The sequence below is a fragment of the Larimichthys crocea genome, chromosome XXII (genome assembly GCF_000972845.2).
Source record: "Larimichthys crocea isolate SSNF chromosome XXII, L_crocea_2.0, whole genome shotgun sequence".
NCBI lineage: Eukaryota > Metazoa > Chordata > Actinopteri > Sciaenidae > Larimichthys > Larimichthys crocea.
Window position 1 is genome coordinate 16,755,129 of NC_040032.1, and position 20,026 is coordinate 16,775,154.

General features: G+C 40.5%; 1 protein-coding gene across 7 annotated transcripts in view; it reads left to right on the top strand.

Annotated features, from left to right (window-relative positions):
- The window catches only part of LOC104934384 (RNA-binding protein Musashi homolog 2), a 235,498-nt gene that overhangs the window by 171,316 nt on the left and 44,156 nt on the right, over positions 1 to 20,026 (top strand). For all 7 annotated transcript variants that reach the window (XM_019268787.2, XM_019268784.2, XM_010750052.3 and 4 more), the window contains exons 9-10: positions 10,277 to 10,391; positions 15,337 to 15,411. In XM_019268787.2, the coding sequence (XP_019124332.1) occupies positions 10,277 to 10,391; positions 15,337 to 15,411 (190 nt within the window). The remainder of the gene's footprint in view (positions 1 to 10,276; positions 10,392 to 15,336; positions 15,412 to 20,026) is intronic.

The following is a 20,026-nucleotide window of genomic DNA, read 5'->3' on the forward strand; positions in this document are numbered from 1 at the left end:
ATTTGAGCGTTTCTGCGGACTGTGATTGACTGGAGGGAATACTTGTCTGGCTGCCGTTCAGGCAGACTCCTTCCTCTGCTGCGTGTCTTCACTCTCTTCCAGCCCTTTTCCTGAAACTGGCTGACTGACTGGCTGTCTGACTGACGGGGCCAGTGTAGTAGAACCATGTTCACCAGGGACCAGCCCAGGTCACATATGACCCCCAGTATACATCCCTCCCGTGTCTCTGCACGGCGTCACAGTCAATGTTCAGGACTGCAACCAAAAAAAAAAAAAAGCCAAGAGTGTGACAGAAATAACTGTATGCGTGTGGAAGATATTCTGTCACAATCAAATGTCTCAGATCTTTTGACATGTAGGCATCGCAGTCTGTGAACACACATCAACATGAAGCATGAATGCACATGCCAGAGCCTCTATTTATGCACACAAAGCATAACAATGGCTGCCGATGCTGTCAATTCTTGATTTCAAAAACTATTTAAACCTTTTTTTTTTTGCACAATTTCTCATTTTACAAAAACAGTTAACAAGACATTTTGTTTACTAACAACTCTGATATCAGATCCCTCGAGTACATTGAGGTTGTCCCTCCCCAACTTCCACCATCCAGAACAATGAGGCTCATTTACGTCCAACTCACAGCCAATTTGTCAGAAGTTCTAATTAGATAATAATTGGATTGTAAACACTAGTGCTAGTTTGGAACATAGCAATCATTATTAATTTATAAAATACATTTTCTTTCTTTAAACTAAATGTACATTGGCTGTTTTCACAGCACAGTATTAATTAATAAGGTGTTCAGGTCAATCAGTGATAAAACAGTAAACAATAAATTAAACACAAAATGATGCAACAGTTCTGTCAGTAAGTCCAACACAGGCCTCATTTGAGATCAGAACATCACTGCTGTTAGATGTCGCAGCAGTATCTCACACCAAAACAAAAGACCACCAGCCTCCATTGACAAAACCACTAATTTTACCTCACAGATAATCGTAAATCACACGCAAACTGGACCAAAACAAGGTAAAACTCACCAAAACCATCCTTCTTAGTCTTTCCAGCAATCAATGCTGCTGGTTTGGTCGACATAAACATGTAATTCACAGGGTTATGTGTGAAAATATTTGACAAACCGGCTGCAATGGTGGCAAATACGCCCCCAAAAAGTATGTTTTTCCTAGAGACACATGCTTCCGAACTTGCAAAATCACCAGCAGCAAAGTTTTGTAAGGCAAAGTTGTGTCTTACTGTTTGAACAGAGATACACCTAAATTAATTCCTTTTTTTTTTAAATAGGGGGCATGGGGGATTTCTGCCTCAAGACATTTTTCAAAATAAAAATAACTTGCCTTCCATTCATTCTCTTTGACTGCAAAGGTTGTACCCTTTATTTGTGTATTGCAACTGCAGTCATTATTATTCTTATTAAAGATTGATTTTATAGAAATACATTTATAAAAGGGTTATAAAAATGTTATTTTTTACATAGTTATTTTTGTTTTTTCATCCTCTGCTCTTGCCAGCAACATCAAAGCTCTCTCTGATTTATCATCTAACAGTCAGTGTTTACATCTGACTTGCCAATGTGTCACGGTCACCATTATTGTTATCCATATTCAGTAAAACCTTGCTGCTGAAGAGCTATGTAAAGTATAAGATAAGAAGTGAGGCGTTTTGGCTGGAAGCTGTATTCTCCCCCAGCTGTGATGTGATGTGACACAGTTTGTGACACGTTGTACATCGCAGGGTGTGGCCAGAAAATGCATCAGATGACAGCAAAAACAATATTCATAGCCCGTCGCTATTGGATCATAATAGAAAATGACACTTATGGAAACCACGTGACCTATCTGGGAACGTCAGAAACCTTAACATAAAAGATAACAGAAAGATGAGGATTACTGAGGGAACACAGTGTGAAAGGACACAGCAAAGGACAGTTTCCAGAGGCTTTTGTCACCTTTGTAAGGGTCCCTCCTGGCAGCACCTACTGCAGTCCCCCTCAGATCTCCTACAAAGTGCTGACATCTTGGAATGTCGGCAAAGAGAGAAGAAAGTGGAGTGTGTTAAGGCTTTACCTTAGTCGCACAGAGGAGAGAGTACTGGTTATCCAGTGTCTGGAGCACCAGCACACAAAATAAAAAATGCCTCCTGTCTTCATCCTTATGAAGTACTATACAGAAATAGACCTCATCCATCCTCCCCGCGAGTGTTATCTAAGATGGTTCTTGAATAATTGATGCAGACAGAAATTCCACCCCACTTGGGAGGGTTGTGGATGTACAGGGCACCCCACCTTCTCCTTGCCCAATTCTCTCAAGGGCTCTGGCAGTGTAGTGGGTCAATGCCCACTCAGATGTGAGTGACTGGACCTTTTAGTGACTTGGTCAATCACCCTATGTTCATGTGCCGCCGAGGCCTCGCTCTCAGGAGCACTTCCTTCCTGTCAGTTTGAGTTATGCCTCATATATAATTAAAAATAGGGTGCTGCTTAGCAAGACGAGCTCTCAACCTGGCCCACCAGCTGCACTGACTTCACCATCGCTCTCACCTCTGGAGACTGCCCCGTTTTAGCAAATGCAGGATGTGATAAAAGTATGGATTATCCTGTACAGGGCTCCATGGACTATAGAAACACCCTTTAGCTATAGCAGTATAAAAACCAGTAAATATTTTGGAGTAAAAATCAATACGCAGAAGATGGCCCTACAGTTTATCACACCCTCTGGTTTCCGCATATATGAACGTCTATATCACACTGTAGTAAGACAGCTTTTTAACACGGCAAAGGAAAGGTTATGAATTCCATTTTCTAAGACAGGAGTCCCTCTATCACTTTCCACCCCGCCGTTATGCGTGTGCAGCTAATTCATAATAACACCTATCAAGTATTGGCTCTGATGAGCGAGCAGTGTGCCATTAAAATGGACTCACATTGGTTTTAGCCAAGTGCTTCAAGGTAATGTTCTTTAATGTGTCATTTTTAATATTCAACAGTAGCGAATGATCACAACAGGAGGGAGGAATTTTCTGTTAGTCGTCAATTTCTCACTGTGTCTTCCTGACATGACCAACCAATTACTGCGCTGAGGAGAACAGGCTCTGACCGTCCCAGGTACTGAGGAAAGAACTAATGCAGGGAGGCATTTATATCAGCCTTTAATATATAGATACAGATGTACTCTGCATATTATTGTGATATAAGCAGAGCTGAGAAAGAAAAATAGCATCATATAACCCATAAATTTTTATAGGTACAGCATTTGTTTCTTACAGCATATTGTGTTTTTTTTGTGTCTTTTCCCCTTTGGAGGAGGATGAAAGCATTGTTTTCCACCAAATTCCTTTAACTGTACTCCTCAATATAGTGTCACTTCTAAATCTAAAAATGGGGCACAGAGCATAGTTCATAATTAAGACAATTCTTCTACTAAATAAGACACTTTTAAAAACCTGTTAGGACTCAACCCATGTGTAGGTTTCTATACCAGTTTCAAACTCACCTTGTAAAGTGTTTCACAAAGCCACAGAGACACAAAGAGAAGGGGGAAAAGTGAAAAAGTGAAAGTTGCAGTAAGTAGCTGGAGTTGAAAGCATTGTATTGTAACCTGATTAGACTTAGAGATTTTCGAGGCAGTAAAATGTCGAAATTGGCAGGTAAGTACCCAGCTCGGTGTTCCAGTCAGCCACTAATAAACTTAATAAAACACACTCCAAGTACTATACCAAAAATAGTGAATCTTCAGTAACAAACAGTACTAAGGTAAAAAACAGTCACTACCTGAATGGACAGGTAGAGGATTGCTTCAATTAAATTCATGCTGTGGAGAAGATAAACAAGTAGATTGTGTTTTTCATTCTAAACGTGCATATAAATAAACTTTGTTACAAAGATTTGAATCGAGGCAGGATATTATACAGTTTAAACAAAATGTGATGATGTGCAACACATTGAAACTCCATATTTAACTGAAAATATAAGTTTATTGTGACAATTTATCAAATGTTGAAACTGTAAAATTGCATATTATTTCATTCATAATGTTATTTCTAACACAATATAGCCTCACTCAAAAATAAAATACATCAATTTGGTCAGACACAAACCAACCAGCCAACCAAGTTCAACAGTAAAGAGTTAAAGAGATTTTGATTTTTATGTCAAGCCATATTATTCAACTGGGTGAAGTTATGCTTTAGTGCTCAAGGAAGTGATAATCTTTGAACATAATGCTGTAAAAGAGCCAATTTGATGTTTACAAGAGACATTTACTCATCGTATTTTTCAGATGATCCTAAGATAACATTTTCCAACAGTGGTGCTAATTTGATTTGATCAATCTGTGATTATACATTTAGTTGTGACAAAGGCTCATATGTATGCTATCATTATCTTGTAACCTGTAAGCTATGTCTATAAACAGTAGGTTATCTGTGACCAGCTAACAAAACATAATTGCTTTGAATTAAACCCACGTTCTGAGTTTGTGAGTGCCAGCTGTCCCACTTCTGCTGTTGTGTGTCAAACCTGAAAACCAATCAGTTGCGCTCTTGATGAACATTAAAATTTACAGCTCTCAAACTAGGCACCATGAAGTGTGTGCGTTCACCTAGGTCTGAAATAAATCACCCCTGGACTTGGTTATAGCCATGGTCTAAGGTAGCCGTCATGATTATGAGGGAGAGAAACTTCAAGTCTCTGGGTTGTTGAAAATGTCTTTGAAAATATTTTTTTCAAAGAGTGGAAATCTTTAACAGTGTTTGAACATCAAGAGCCTAATAAGAAGTAGGACCACCCTTCGGAGCAGTTCAGTCTCTCACCGAGCGCTGCCTTACATGTTCTGGACTGTAAGTAATTGGATGTTTACCCTTCATTGAAGAGAGAAAGCTTTGAGGGATGAAGGAGGTGGAAATCCACTTCGCATTCTGCACTCCGGGACGTTCCATAAAGGCTCAATGATGTTCAGATCTGCTGATTGAGGAAGTGATGGAAGCCATTTGACGTCAACCTGATGATCATGGCATTACTTTTGAATGTGTCTCTCAGTGTGTCTGAGGACAATATCATCATGGAATACAGAAGCATGTCAAAGGGAACAGTTTTGGCACCACAGGGAGCACCTGGTCCTTAAAATGACCTCGTATTCCTTAGCTTTTACATAACCATGCAGAGATATCATCAGATGTAATGACTCTTGTGAGATTGCTGGCTATTGAAGGCATCATTTTGCTTTATCCAAAACTTCTGCTACTATTATGATATGTTTACCATTTCTCTGTTGTCCCTATGTTTTTATTGACCATGGATACAAGCAGTTTAAAATGGAAGCTGTGCCGTAAATAACCCGCTTTATAAAACACATGACACTGCAACCAAAATCTGTCTTTAAGTATCAAATACTGACCCCCTGGAGACTTGTAGTTGGACCTATAATGGAGAACAGAGGTAATGGAGCCATATAAACATCCAAAGGCCAACAGTACTTGCTTGTCAGTCTTAACTCTAGGACTTCTAAGTGTTTGGCCTGAGAGTAATTCACAAAGCATTTTAGCTCTAAAAGTAGATCCTGTCTGAGAGAAGTTAAAGGTATTCCTCAGAATCAGTCAGCTGCTGCAGGTAGTGCACCCTGTCACGCAAATGTTTTGGACTAATACAATGATAGATAACTTACAAAAGCATATTTTGATGATGGCATGTCAATAAAATCATCCCACACACAGGTCAAAATCAATCCAATACCACAGACGATGACAGTTTGTATTGCAGAAGAATATTTCAGCTGCACTCTTCAGACATCAGTTCAAGTGTTCTACAATCAAACATTTAATAAAACGTGCTTCGTGGCCATTTGCTGGATGTACTCTAAAGTATTTTGGATCAACAGAAAGTTATCATTTGCTGATACAAGATCATACAAGTAAATAGCAGTTTGTATAACATCTAAAATGTTTTAAATGACACCTACTTACCTACTAGCCTACCTTCCTCAATTTGTTTGTTGTGCTCCTCTGCCATAATTAATTCTAATTCGCTGACACACACCCGTCACCCTTCAAACCAATCACTGAAGACATTGTGAGTAAATTCATCCTTAAACATGACATAATCCTTCTCTTGGCTTAGGAGCTTAGGAATTCTCTCAGCCTCAGTACTTTAGTAAAAGTTGCTCTCAGCAGCTCGGTGAATTGCTCTTAAGAGGAAACTTAGGATCCTTTGGCACCATTTCAGAGAGTGGTGAGTGAACACCGCCCCTGGTCATCTTAGATTCACAGAAATTACAATATATTTCTCATTTTAGGGTTAAAAGGCGAGGAAAGTATCAAATTGTCTATAGAAACTTCTTAAAATTCAATTTTATGCTGTTCATCAGTAGCTTCAGTGAAGTCCAAACATTTCTTCAAAGGAATGGCTAAATGTGCTGCAACTGAATCATTACACATGACCCTGTCAAGTATGCATACAAAGACGTACCCTTCTTCATAGACTGCATGTGTCTAGATTCCCTTTAAATTGACCCTTTGCACATACAACACTGGTGAAGGATTTAGCTTAAATCAAAAAATAACACGGTTATCATTCTGTTCTTTAAATAAACCACTTGGTAAATGGCAGTGAAAAGCCTTTTTTCTTAAGTGAATAACCCCTCACCACCATGCCTGATATTGTGCATTCAGAGCCGTGACATTTCCTAACTATTCAGTCTATGTGTTTTGACTGTTCAGCTGGGAGTGGGAGCTGGAGTAAATGAATCTCACAGTTTCTTTTATTCAGTCTGCCAGTCTACTGATGGAATCCATTCACTAGTGAAGCTAATAGTAGCCATACACCTCCCCCTCTACACACACACACACACACAACACTCGTCCCTGAAGGACAACCATTGCCGGTCCATCCCGCCCACACCCTCCCGTTATACCTACAAGGTTAATATGTATAGGAGATGTATTGAAAAGGTCGTAACCAGAGCGTCTTTCCGCTCTGTATCACAGGGTTTGTATATGAAAACAGAGGCAGCTTTTTGTTTTATTCCTCATGGGGGGGTGTATTCCTGCACTGTTCAAGTAATACATGAGAAGATCTACAAGTGCATGTGTCTGAATGTTTGTGTGCATATATGCACCTCATTATTTCAATGTCAAGCTTGGTTATCGGTTGATATCTTTGAAAGAACAATAACCTCGGCAAAAAGGCACAAACCCTGGTTTTGTAACCAGAACAAGACAGCAGCAGAACAAAATCAAATATTCTGCAATGATAACAAAATGTTGTTGTTTTTACCAGGGACATTTTTTACATTAAAAGCCTTTACATTGTACTAGGAAATAGAGAATGAATGTATCAACATGCCTTTTAATCTAACCTTTTAACTGCAGAAAAATGTGGTTAATTAGAGCATTAGTAATAACTTCAGATTGCTTTTTTTTACTTTAAAACGTGAGTGTCCACTGGCTACTGTATGTCAACACCTGTCTTCTTATAGCACACAGCTTTTTGGGGTCATTTCCTTTTGTTGCTCTGGATTACTTTTTACTCCTGACAAACCGGGCTGCAGGTTTCTTGGACGACATCCAAGGCCCCCCCCCCTTTTTTTCTTTTTAAACAGCTGTATGCAGCACTCCTCTGGTGTCTGATAGATTACTCCAATCACTCAAACTAACACAGTGAAGAGAGTTTCCAGTTGTTTAGATTTTGATGCTCCAAGCAACCACTACCACAGTTTTCAAATAACTTTTAAAAGATTGACTGTTTCTAATAGTGTGTAGGCTCTATTTTTCTAGTTTTATGAGTGACACAAATCTTAAAGATAACTATCACCTGCAGTGTCAGTGCAGTAGTGTAGGAGAAAACATCTCAATATATGTTGAAAGCACACAGGTTGATGTAACCATACCTTGTCAACATTGTGTGGCAGGAATTCACTTTACCAGTCAGCTGTCGTGCAAACTGTAGCTCTCTGATCTCCTCTGTGCTATTTGTGCACAAAATGGTGAAACCATCCGGGCAGTGAAAGCAACGCAGGTTAAAGGGGGTGTACCTCATAGAACATCAAGAGTCCTTGGACAAGTTACTCCAGTGTTTTCTCACAGAGGCCTGAAGGTTAAATCTGCAAAACCTTCCACCCAGCAAAATTTGAATCTCTGCATTCACGATTGCTTAACCTTTGCAGTGCTTAGTTGTCAGGCTCAGAATTGTCTTGCCGTCCTCTCTGTTCTCTTCTCTTTGACTTAGTTCACTCTTGAAAGCTCATGCCCTCCCTCCCTCACACACTCCTGTGCGTTTGAAGCAGGTGAACACCCACATGCTCACACCAGCACAGATCCTGGCTCCTGGCTGGTTTTAAAATCCATGACAAGGAGCCCTCTCTCTGAATATCAAAGACCCGCATCTGAGAGCATGTAGGCATGACTCACACCCGGGTCTGTCTTACTCCCAGCAGGCAACTGAGCATCCAACTCGGTGGATATGTCGGGGGCTACCGGAGGACGCCGATCAGACACTGTCACGTCTCCGGTGTGGGCAGAACTCGGCTGTATTTGTCACCCTAGCTATGTGAACATGTGAAAAAAAAAAATCCCAGCAGTGTATCGAGATTTCAAACAGACCCATTTGTCCCATCCGAGTTCCTACTTCCACGCTGGGGGTCATTCCCTGACGATAAGAGCGCCTGTGCTCTCTTCAGCACAATGTCAAAGCTTTCCATGCAAGCAAGGAGGGCAGAGTAGCTGTGACAGCTACAAAGTGGCTGAGGGAACTGTGTACTTTAGTTGGTCTGCTTCAAATGAAAGGGCTGCTAACAGCAACAAATCACAGCTGTGCAACGCAGCAACTTTCCCTCTGTGATAGAAACCTTTTTCATTAGTGTTCCCTCTTTACATTTCTAGCTCTCTGCTGGATACACAGAGCATGTTACACTATTCATTTAACACAGCCCCTTCGTACCGACATGAAGTTTATTTCAGTTTGGCAACTTGCAATAGCTTGTCGTGTCTGCCACCTTGCATGTGTGTACATGTGCACGAGTTTGTGTGTGAATAGCAATGTGCACCGCTGGCCTGTCAGAGTTGTGAGCCTATTTGTATGGATGCCGGGCTGTACCTTGGTTGAGGTGTACACAACACTGGCGCAGTAGCCTGTCTTGTGCAGCAGGCCAGGATGACATGTGAATCGCAGCAGCCGAGAAAGCCCTGCTTAAGTGGAGGCAGTAGGGAGAAGCAGGCGAGAGCCAGGAGGCAAACAGACAAACAGATGGACAGGCTGATGCCAAGCAGGCAGTGGAGCAAATAGATTGTGCAGCATGGTGAACAGACTCAGCCTACCAAAGAACAACCAACAGACACAAGACCATGCCACCCTTGTCAGCCGATCGCGCTTCTCTATAATTCATCGAGATAGGATAGATATGTGGTAAATAGGGCTCTCATCTTCCTCCTTCTCCTCATCTGCCCCTGTCACATCCCTCATTTGATATGTGTTATGTAGGAGGAGGAGATGTCAGTCTTGCAAGATGGGAAATGAACAAACCTGCATGTGTGAGAAGCGGAGTGAGAGAAAGAAATGCAGGAGGGAGATGAGTGTTGCAGGTGGAATTGGACGGTGGGGCACCGGGGATTTCAGCGCTGGCAGACGCACACAAATACACAATGCACAAATAAAAACGATGACATCATCATATTCAGTTTTAAAACCCACGTTTTGTATTTTTTTTGACAGGCTCCAGATATTAAACACACTAACCCCGGCAAGACCTGAGTTAAATGAAAGGGTGAACGAATAGAGATTTTGTCGAGAGATTATTGCTTTTGAGATTGTCCTGTGTTTGGGTTAAACAAAGAACAGCCTTTCACAAAGAAGCTGGACATACTGCCACGCAGCGGGACCGGGGTAATGGCATTGCAGAACAGAGCTTCTCCTACCTTGATGTCTTAGAAACTCTTGGAAAGAATTAAGCTTGTATTTCCCTGAGGCATTGGGCACATGCTCACTGGAGCAACAACCTTTGCTTTAATGCAGGAGGAGCATGATTGTAAGTTTTCCTTAGAGACTCTCCTCTAAAATGCGAGGTGCTCAGATTGACTCAGTCTTGTTTTTCTCTATGGAAAACATCTAGCGCTGTGCAAGTCAAATAGAAAACCACCCTAAAGAGCTGAGACAGCCCTGTCAGATCTGTCTGGTTGTGTACCCTGCACAGTCTAATGGTTTGTCCGTGTGTTTCTGTGTGTGTGTGTGTGTGTGTGTGTGTGTGTGGGTGTTTGTCTGTCTCCATAGGTAGAATGTAAGAAGGCCCAGCCCAAGGAGGTGATGTTCCCACCAGGTACACGAGGGCGAGCCAGGGGTCTGCCCTACACCATGGATGCCTTCATGCTGGGGATGGGCATGCTGAGTGAGTCTCTTACACAGTAACACATAAATGTTTTAAATCATTCTTAAAGGGTCCATCAAGCAACAGATTAGGCTAGATTTTACTAGTTTTCAAATAAAAACATAAAATGTAAGCTGTGTTTTGGGGGGGAGGGGGAAGAGCAAGAGTCAGACACGCACGCCATTCAGTCATCAATTTCTACCTTCTGAAAAAAAAATCCGACTTATGCAAACTCTCATCTAGATAGCCCCATTAGGTGGGCGCTGCCCCTAATTAGGCTGCTTCAAGGTGTGCCACCAGTGGCCACTGTGGTCTATTTCTGGTCGAGTCTGGTACAGGCAGCCCCTGGGCATATAGGAGCAGACCAGCACATTATCAGGCTAAATGAAGAGGAAAATTGGTGTAATGTCATATTAAGGATTCATCACTGTGCCCCCCTTAATGGGTAATGAAGGGGACACACATGTCAGGGAGAGATCTCATCTACAGGGACCTCAGCTGCTGGCCCACCCCTCTTCATTACCATCCAGCCCATGCCTGTGGCCCTTTTTATTTAACACTATTGCACTCTCCCCCTCCCTGCTTCCCTGCCCGCCCACTGTCTGTCTCTCGATCTATCTATCTATTTATCTATGTGACTGTCTGTCTGTCTGTCGTTCACATTTCCTATGCATATAATTTGTATGTGCGACCCAACCAAATGGATTTGCCCCCACATAAAAGATTTATTTTTTTCCTTCAAAAGCAAAAGAGACATGCAGCTGATTGTAAGAGACTCGTTTTTTTGCCGTGCAAGTAGCCCCTCCCCCTCCCTCTTGTAGCAGGTGCAGGCAGAGACATAGTCATGCATTTTTATCTGCACCAGGTAACACAATGTTTAAAGCAGCTTTTAAAGTCGATAGCGACTCATATTTAGCACTTGCTTATTTTGCATTTTCTTTTTTTAAAAATGTACAGGAACCAGTGGATTCAACCAAATCCCGAGCTGTGGAACTGATAAACATTAAGCGCCGGTAGAATAATCATCTACAGAATCTATTCATCTATTCCTGTATCGATATATAAGTGCAGAAAATGTCAGGGTTATTCCGGAGTTGACGTTGCCACAAGTTCTTCTATCAGCTCTATCTAAGTCGTTCAGTCGCATCTCATCTGTTTGAAGTATTCAACAATCAAAGTGAACTTTCACAGCTTATAACGGGCTAACATGTCTGTGAAGAGGACAGCGCTCTTCCCCTCCATTGGGAGACGGCAGGCAGGAAGGCAGTGATGTGCTCATGTGAGAATATTAACAGCCAACTTGTTTGGAGACATTCTTATCTAAATGAAATTGGAACAAGGACAGCGACACATTCCTTTATATAATTTGCATTTGGAAAAAGGGGACCCAAGGCTCATTATTTAAGAAAGTGTAAGCTCCTTTTGTGCCAAATCTCATTAAAGCCATCCCTAGCTCCTTTGTTTACTGCCTCTAATCGAGGCATTTATCTTTATTGTGTTGCGCCCGATGTATGTTTACTGAAATTAATACACATTTGAGCCTGGGCGAGGTATGGGTGTACCAGATGGATAATTGATTTTAAAGTGAATCAGAACTGTTGAGCCATAAAATAGGTACATTAGCATGCATATTAATAAGGCAAATAAGAGCACTAAGAGGCTGCCACCAGGCCAGACGCCATGGCAGGCTTCATTTATTTAAATGGTGGCAAAGACAGTGGGTTCTCTTTCTTTCTCCTTCTTTCTTCTTTCCTCCCGCACTCTTGCAATATTCGTAGCTCTGCACATACTAAGAATTTCATGAGATAGTAGCTTAACTTAGCATGCGTCTTCATCCACTTTCCCGACACTTTCATATGGCTCCCTATAGCTCTCTCCTTAGACAGTCCGCGCGCACATCTGGCGGCAAATTCGTCATTTAGTAATGCGAAACCTCCTTGTAATGCAGTACATCACACTCAGGAAAATGGTTTTGCCATTTCAGAAAATGTTGAAATAAGGGAGTATGAGGAGCTGTGGTATCTAAGCCAGCAATTTCAGTTTGGCATTTATTCTGTTTGACAGTAAGACAGTATCAAACACATAATATCCAATATTTTGCGGTCCGTGATGGCTTTTCATTGTATCATATCACAGTTCCTTTCAGACCAAACAAACAATGAGGGGTTTTGTGAAAGCTATCCATCTGTAGCTTCCTGGTTGATGACTTCTCATCAACAGCTGATGAGGATTTTTTTTCCCTCTCTGGCGTAGCCTCCGTCCTACTTCATCCACACCAGGTTAAGGTTCCCTCCACAGCCTCTCTTGAGTTGCATTTCTTTTTGTCTGTGAGTGAGGGGAAAGGTTCTGGGAGAGGCATTTTCCCATTGGGTCAGGAATAAATTGAACTTTTTCATGGACAGCAAACACTGATTAGATATTTATGACCAAGGTCAACCTTTCTGATTCCAGCTGGCACAGGCTCTGAGGCATACAGAACAGAGCATCCACACACATGCTCACATCCTTACACACACACACACACATGCACGCACATAGCCCACATACTCACACACACACACACAAATATGCACATATAACACACGCATACAATTGCATATATGTCACCTCTTGACAGAATTCAGACATTTATAGCTCCATCCTTACTGCAAAGCCGTGATTCCATACAACACATGTATTGCACAGGTAATTATAGTAGTGTGAATTTAGAAACATCTGCATTGTGCAAGTATTCGCAGCTGAAAAGTTACAATCGAAACATTTAGATAGTTACATGACAGCAGCCAATTTATCAGGCTTGTACATATCTAACAAGAACTGAGGACATTAAAGCCTGAAAGAGGTTTCCGAGGTCAGTTTCTGAGGTGTAGCTTACATGCAGCGAAGTGAGTTATCAAGGTTAGCTCCAATGATTCATTCCTGGCCTAAAGGACTTCCTCTTATGAGGTAATTTAGTCCAGACTTATGGTTGAAGGTGATAATAGCTTGAGGGAAACAGATAAAGACTGAGACATATACCATAATTAGAGGGTTAATTATGTTTATATTACCTTTGATGGTGCTCAAATTCTTCCTAACTCACTTGCTCACCCACCCACTCCACTCAAACGTTCTTGTTTTGTCTGTATCCCACTTCCTCCCGTAGCTGCCTGCTCCCTCACACCCCGTTCCTCAATATGTTGCCCACAGCTGCTTCTGTCTGAAAACTGTCCTGCTAATTAACTGGTGGGTCTGTGGTTGTAATAAGAATCATGACAGCAGATGAACAATGCATCTGCTGCTCTTAAATTTTTCTAATGACACTGGGTCCTCTCTGGGCCTCATTGCAACTCTCCATCCACCCAGGGACTGTACAACTTCTGAACCAGTCTGTACAGACTTTGACTTTGGTTTACAGATGACAATTTGTAGTGACATTTGGCATCTTCTGCAAGTTTAATAATTCAGTGGCTGTGGTTTCATTTTACCCTAATTGTATAAAAAGTCTCCATGACTTTCTAGTACTGGTTTCTTGTACTGTATGTCAGAATGTTGATGTAAACTGCATGTATATGGCGCCTTTCATACAAGAAATACACAACATAAAAGGCCCAATTTGTGATGGAAAGACCAAGAAAATGTTGTTAAATTCCCCATGTTCCATAAGATAAAGTTGCTCAAAACTCTCACTTGATGTTGCTGTCTTCAGACAGTCTGGGGTAGTTTTTTATTTAAGCAACTTAAATGGTTTAAGACATTCAGCACATGCTTATGAATCCCATAAAACATTTGTTGCCCTAGTGAGAATAACTATCATAGTTTTAAATCCAAGTTTAAATACTAGTTAAACCTTGTTTGAACCTGTAGAACAACACAGTAACGCACAAATGAATGCTGGAGGTGCGAATGTGGAGCAGTTATCACTTCCTTGCCCACAGCATCTTTTTCACAAACTGCATCCAGACGTATTAACACATGAACCTTTTCTGCTATGCTAAATATGTACACAGCATAAACAGATGCCAGCGTCATTCGAAGGCGCCTGCTATGAAGTGTCATTACACTGAGCTATAAAAATGCCAGAGAACTTATGGTTGAATAAAAAAAATGAGAATGAATTGGGTAGTTAAAAACAAAGAGGAGTGCCTTTTTTTTTGTTGTTGTTCAGGAGCTTGGCAAATGCGTAAGCACCAAATGTTTGCACATTTCTAATACCCAACCTTAATGAAGATCAACCCCCAATGAATGAAGAGAGGGAAAACAAAAAGGAATTGTTCCGAGGCTCCTACTGATGTCTTAAAATCGAATGAAACAACTTATCGATCCATACAGGGTTGCTTGCTTAGTTAAAAGAGAGACATTAGCAGCTATGTAGCACTCGTATTTTAAATTGGCAGGTCTGCCTCCCTCCAAAGAAAATAATTTTACAATCTGGGCCCTATTTTTATAATTGTGGCCATTATTCTTGTAGGTCATAAAAACATTTCAAGCAACAAGAATGGCGTGATCAAGATTAGAGGTTAATGTAATTGTGACAGTTAACTATTGATTGAGGGTGGTGTTTGTTGTTAAACCGCACACACAGAATTTATTTATTTTTTTCAGTTGACAATCTACCAGCGACATCATGAGCTATAAATACATGCCACCTCTTTATTAGGCTTGAAGCATAAAGATAAATCACTTGTTTATTGCGGTTTCTTTCAAACGAAGCGAGCTAGGGTTACACACAAAGTATTGTTCCAAAATGTAATACTTAATCCTGGATATTTCAGGCTCATATTTAATGTGGATTATTACATAGAGGTTTTTTTTTTGGGGGGGGGGGGTACAAAGAGTATTAAGTAACATGAGAATTTGCTTGACAAAATGAGAACACTTTCAGGAGTTTTAAAGACTTTCCTCTCTCAAAGTGGATATATAAGTAGCCATATCTCAATGTTTGTCCGTGTTTATGCTTCTCATCTCTTTTTAATCTCTTTCCTAGGTTACCCTAATATTGTGGCAACATATGGCCGCGGATACACTGGATTCGCACCCAGCTACAGCTACCAGTTCCCTGGTGAGTTAAAGGCTTTGTTCAAATATCAGTGTTGCAGCTGATTTTCTGTTATGCACTCTGCAGCACATTCAGACAAGCACTTATACGCGTGTACACAAAGGCTCATCAATATACCAGTCAGTCACCAAATAATCTGCAGGGTTATAAGTATGTTACGTGTCTGGATTTCTGAAGTAGCTTTTAAAAGCTGACGTATAGTGAAGTAAATTGCTTACTCTTTTTTATCCCGTACTTGAACACCACCATGACCAAACGTCTAAAATGGAGGAATTTCTTCATCTTCCGTGGCCCAATGTATGCAAATTCCTCTGTGGAGAGAAATAAGCAGCACTTTTGTGTAGGCAGATTTTAAAACGCGTTTTTTTTTTTTTATCATGGAAAATGAATGAAGTCATTTTCTGCATTAAAAGTGTTGACTCAGAGCGCCAGCCACTTTAATGGGAGTCCAAATGGAAGGCGTGCAGTCTGGAGGTGAGCAGCTGTACCTGTCTGCTGCAAGAGAGCCGGGTGACTCTGTGGTGCCTCACTTAGACAGGCATCCCGTCAATTTCATGCTTTATTTAGGGACTTTACACATACTTTGTTTGCCGTGCCAGACATCATTTCTTCCACTGATAAGACGGAATGGGAAATATCTGACAGCAGCTCAAATCCCTGTAATATCTTTGTGAAATAGATTGAGGAATAGTAAGACAGGAGGTCCAGCTGTGACCACCTGCAGATCAGACATATACTAGATTTATACTTATACTTGACCACAACATTATTTGACAGAAGAAAGGGAATAGCACATACTCGCCAATGTGGATGAACATGAGTAGCATACAGATGGAGTTATACACTTTATATGTGTGTTTATCTGTTTGTTTCTTTTATAATTGTATATTTTAGAAGTGTAATGGCCCATTCTTTTGATAACTGATTGATAAGAATGTGATTCGGCAGACCAGCCAATGTACATCATTGTTTTTGTGCACAGATGACTAAAACTGAGCATTTATCAATGTTTTATAATCTGTAAAAGCGCCCTGAAAAATACATGAACTTAGTTATAACAGGAAAAGAGAGAGAGAAGAGATTCAGAGGGAAAGGACTGATCAGTATTTATACCGTGTAAATAATTCTAGTTAAACATGGATTTTTAAAATGTTTACTGTTTAGGACAAATTAAGGGATATCACCTTGCCCGGGGCAGAATGTATGATCCTGTCCATGTTAAACTCAATTTAAAGAGTTTTGATAAAGCTGTATGATTAAAACAGCCTCCTCTGGGCGCGCTCAACTCTTGACAGGGTAATTGGAATTTTTAATGTATGAATCAAACTCCTTGTCCAAATTAAATAACCTCAGGCCAAATATTGACTAGTGTCCTTCCTTACTAAGATGTGGAAAGTATCCTCAATTTAAGATCAAAAGCTTCTTTCTCACTGTACACAACCTTGCTGGAACACTCCTATAAATAAATGGAGGCTGGGGCCAGCCAGGCTGGATCCAAGAGGTGTAAATTGTGGACAGCATTTCAAGACTTTTTTTTTATACCAGGTAAACCCCTGGGGTCTACTGTTACCAGGAAAAAATAAGTGGTTAGGCAATTGTCCAATTGTCAAGATAAAACAGTGATAAAACATTGATCAATGATGAAACACTGAATTAAGTAAGAAAACTCAATAAGACGTGCACAGAAAAAGAGTAAGTGATGCTGACATCGCTGCAGCTTCAAGCGTAGAAAACAGAACCTGAAAGAGAAGTGAAATATACACAACCTGAGTGTAAAGAAGGAGAAAAAGACAGTATTTAGTGCAGCCACGTCGACTGTCAGTCAACAGCTCAGCGGCTGTTCAGCAGTGTCTGACAACAGCACTCTAGTCCCTCTGACACTGCCAATTAATTCCAACATTGATCACAAAGTGTGTTTGATATTGATCACATACAGTATGTCTCTGGGTCTGCTTTTTCTGCCGTGACTTACTTACAAAACGATTCCATCGCGGCACAGACGTCATTACTATTTAATGCACTTAGAGACCTTCACATATTACTGATGTAAATCACATCATCCTCTATCTGTCAAAAACTGCAGCGGTCATATCTCACAGCAAAGCTATTTATTTGTGTTTAAAATGACTGTTAAATTGTTTTGTTGGCCAGCAGGAGAACAAAAAACCACCGTTAACAGATGCTGCACTTCATAATATGGATTGTTTACACGCATGTCACAACCGTGGAGGTGGCATGATGGATACATGACATTTCTGCTAACTGCAGGGAGCAGTAATTCAGTTGCTGGCATCATAATGTGCCGATAAAACAGGAGAAGAAGACTGCCGATGTTAATACTGTCAGAAAAATGCACAAAGGTAGAAAATACTTCCAGACTGCTGCACACAATTCAGTTTGACAATAAACACTGAAGGCAAACAGAACAATTGTCTGTTATGAAGGAAACGGCTGCAATTGCTCAACAGCATTTGTGTCTTTGCAGTGTAAACAGAAATTTCGTAGAAAAATTGGAAGATTGGAAAATGATCTGCAAATTTGCCTTAACACTACAACCACTGGTTTCAAATGCATTTATCTATTTCAAAATAAAACTCCTACATCTCTCAGTTCACGACTTTTCCTAAAATGGGTTTATTAATCATGTAGTGAATTGTGAGGGTTGCCTAGCTACGGGGGCATTGTTTAGACATCTTTTGATGAGCACGCTGTCATGTTACAAGCCACAGTGAGCTATATTTGATAGTTTATTATTATGTTTTCAAAGCCATCTATTTAACCTAATAGCTAACATGGATGGAAACATCCATAATTCATTTTGTACTTTTCATGAATGTTCTTTTACAAAAATAAGATTGTTTGTTGTAGCCTACAGTTTATAATGATGAATTTTACCTATTTGACCTGTTTGATCCTTGATTGATTAAATCAACTGTAAAATTCTCCATGAACATTATTTAGTCCAGTCTTAATTGACTTACTACTTACTAAAATAGATTAAAAATAACAATTCATGGTTCAAGAAATGACATTCGATGATTGATGACGCTGTTGCAGCGGGGGGTAAAAATGACTCCTTGGTGGTGGAGGAGGTACTGAAATGTTGGTGTTGATGCCACATAAATTCAGTTTTTCACAAGTGCGTAGAACTGATCTCTGCATGATTTTTTGTCTTAAGTCTGTCCCTCATTTAGCTATCACAGAATCCTTTCATACTGATGACAGAGAAAGGATTGAAGGGTTTGATGAAGGCGCCTCCTCTGATTTTTTGGATTTTTTTTTACAAGCAAGAATTCCAGTCTGTATTTTACATGCACTGCTGTAATCACACACTGTTTACCTCGTGGCGACATTGTTTCAGCATTATGCTCGAACTAAAGTTGGAATTGAATTTCAAAGAAGATGCTGCATGTGTAGTGATAATCAAGAAGACAGCGATGTTAACCATTACCTCAGAATTACAAATGGTAAGGAGGTGTAACAAATGATTAGCAACATCCCCGGAACAACAAGTCTTTTTGTTTTGTTTTGTTTTTTTCTATTCATCAAAGCTTTTCTTTGTAATAGTGGATGCAATTACTTGATTGTTCACAATGTTTAAATAACCCATTTCCTCAGCTTTGCATTGATTTGTTCGTTAGTAGGGTTAGTCTCTGCGGAGACGCACAGTGACTTGTGACAGTCATCTCTGTCTGATCCAAGTATCAGAACATTTTCTCAGAGTGTGCTGTCACAGATGCAGAACTTTGATGGAGAGCAATGGTATTTGCATTGTCAAATGCAAGCAGAGGGGACTGTAATGTATGCATGCAAATGTGACATGTGATATGTAGGAGTTGTCATGTTGCTGTTTTTCTGCACAGATGTAAACATCCCCACTGTTTAAGATGAAGACCCCTGGATTTGATTCGACTTGCTGTCGACTTGTGGTTTCCAAAAGAAAAAAAAAAAAAGTCACAGCTGAATCTCAGTATTCATTGTCAATTTTGAAGTAACCGTGTTTTGAATTGAGCATCGTCTTTACCAAAAGTCCTTTGCACATACTCGTTTTATTTTAAAATATAATTAAAAAAAGATGATGTTTCTGAGAGCAAGGTTAATCAATCTGATCAAATCTGACATATTTGCATAATTGAGGTTAACTTACTGAAAAAGGGGAACAACATGCCAAATCCATCCTGCTCCAGCAGGTTGCTTAAAGGGTAGATTCGCCTAAATTACAATCAAAACTTTTTTTTAATCACTCTACATCTTGTCGTATCTATCGATGCAAATCATTTTGGTTTTATTTGGCAACATTTTGAGATTGGCCTCTGTCTCTGTCACCCCAGTGCAATGGAGGCGAATTGAATTTGGTTTCATGCGCACAGCATTGAAAAGTCTCCGAAATCAGCTTGCCCGTTGCTCTGGACAATCCGCAGACATCACTGTGAACCGTTTTGATCAGGAGATTGTGAGAAAATATCTTTTAGGTGCCCTAATAGCTCACCTGGTCGAGTGGTGCACCATGTACTAAAGACTGAGTCCTTACTGCAGCAGCCTGGGTTTGATTCCAGCGCAGGAGCCCTTTCTTGCATGTCATCCTCTCTCTCTCCCTTTCCTGTCACCATTCGGCTGT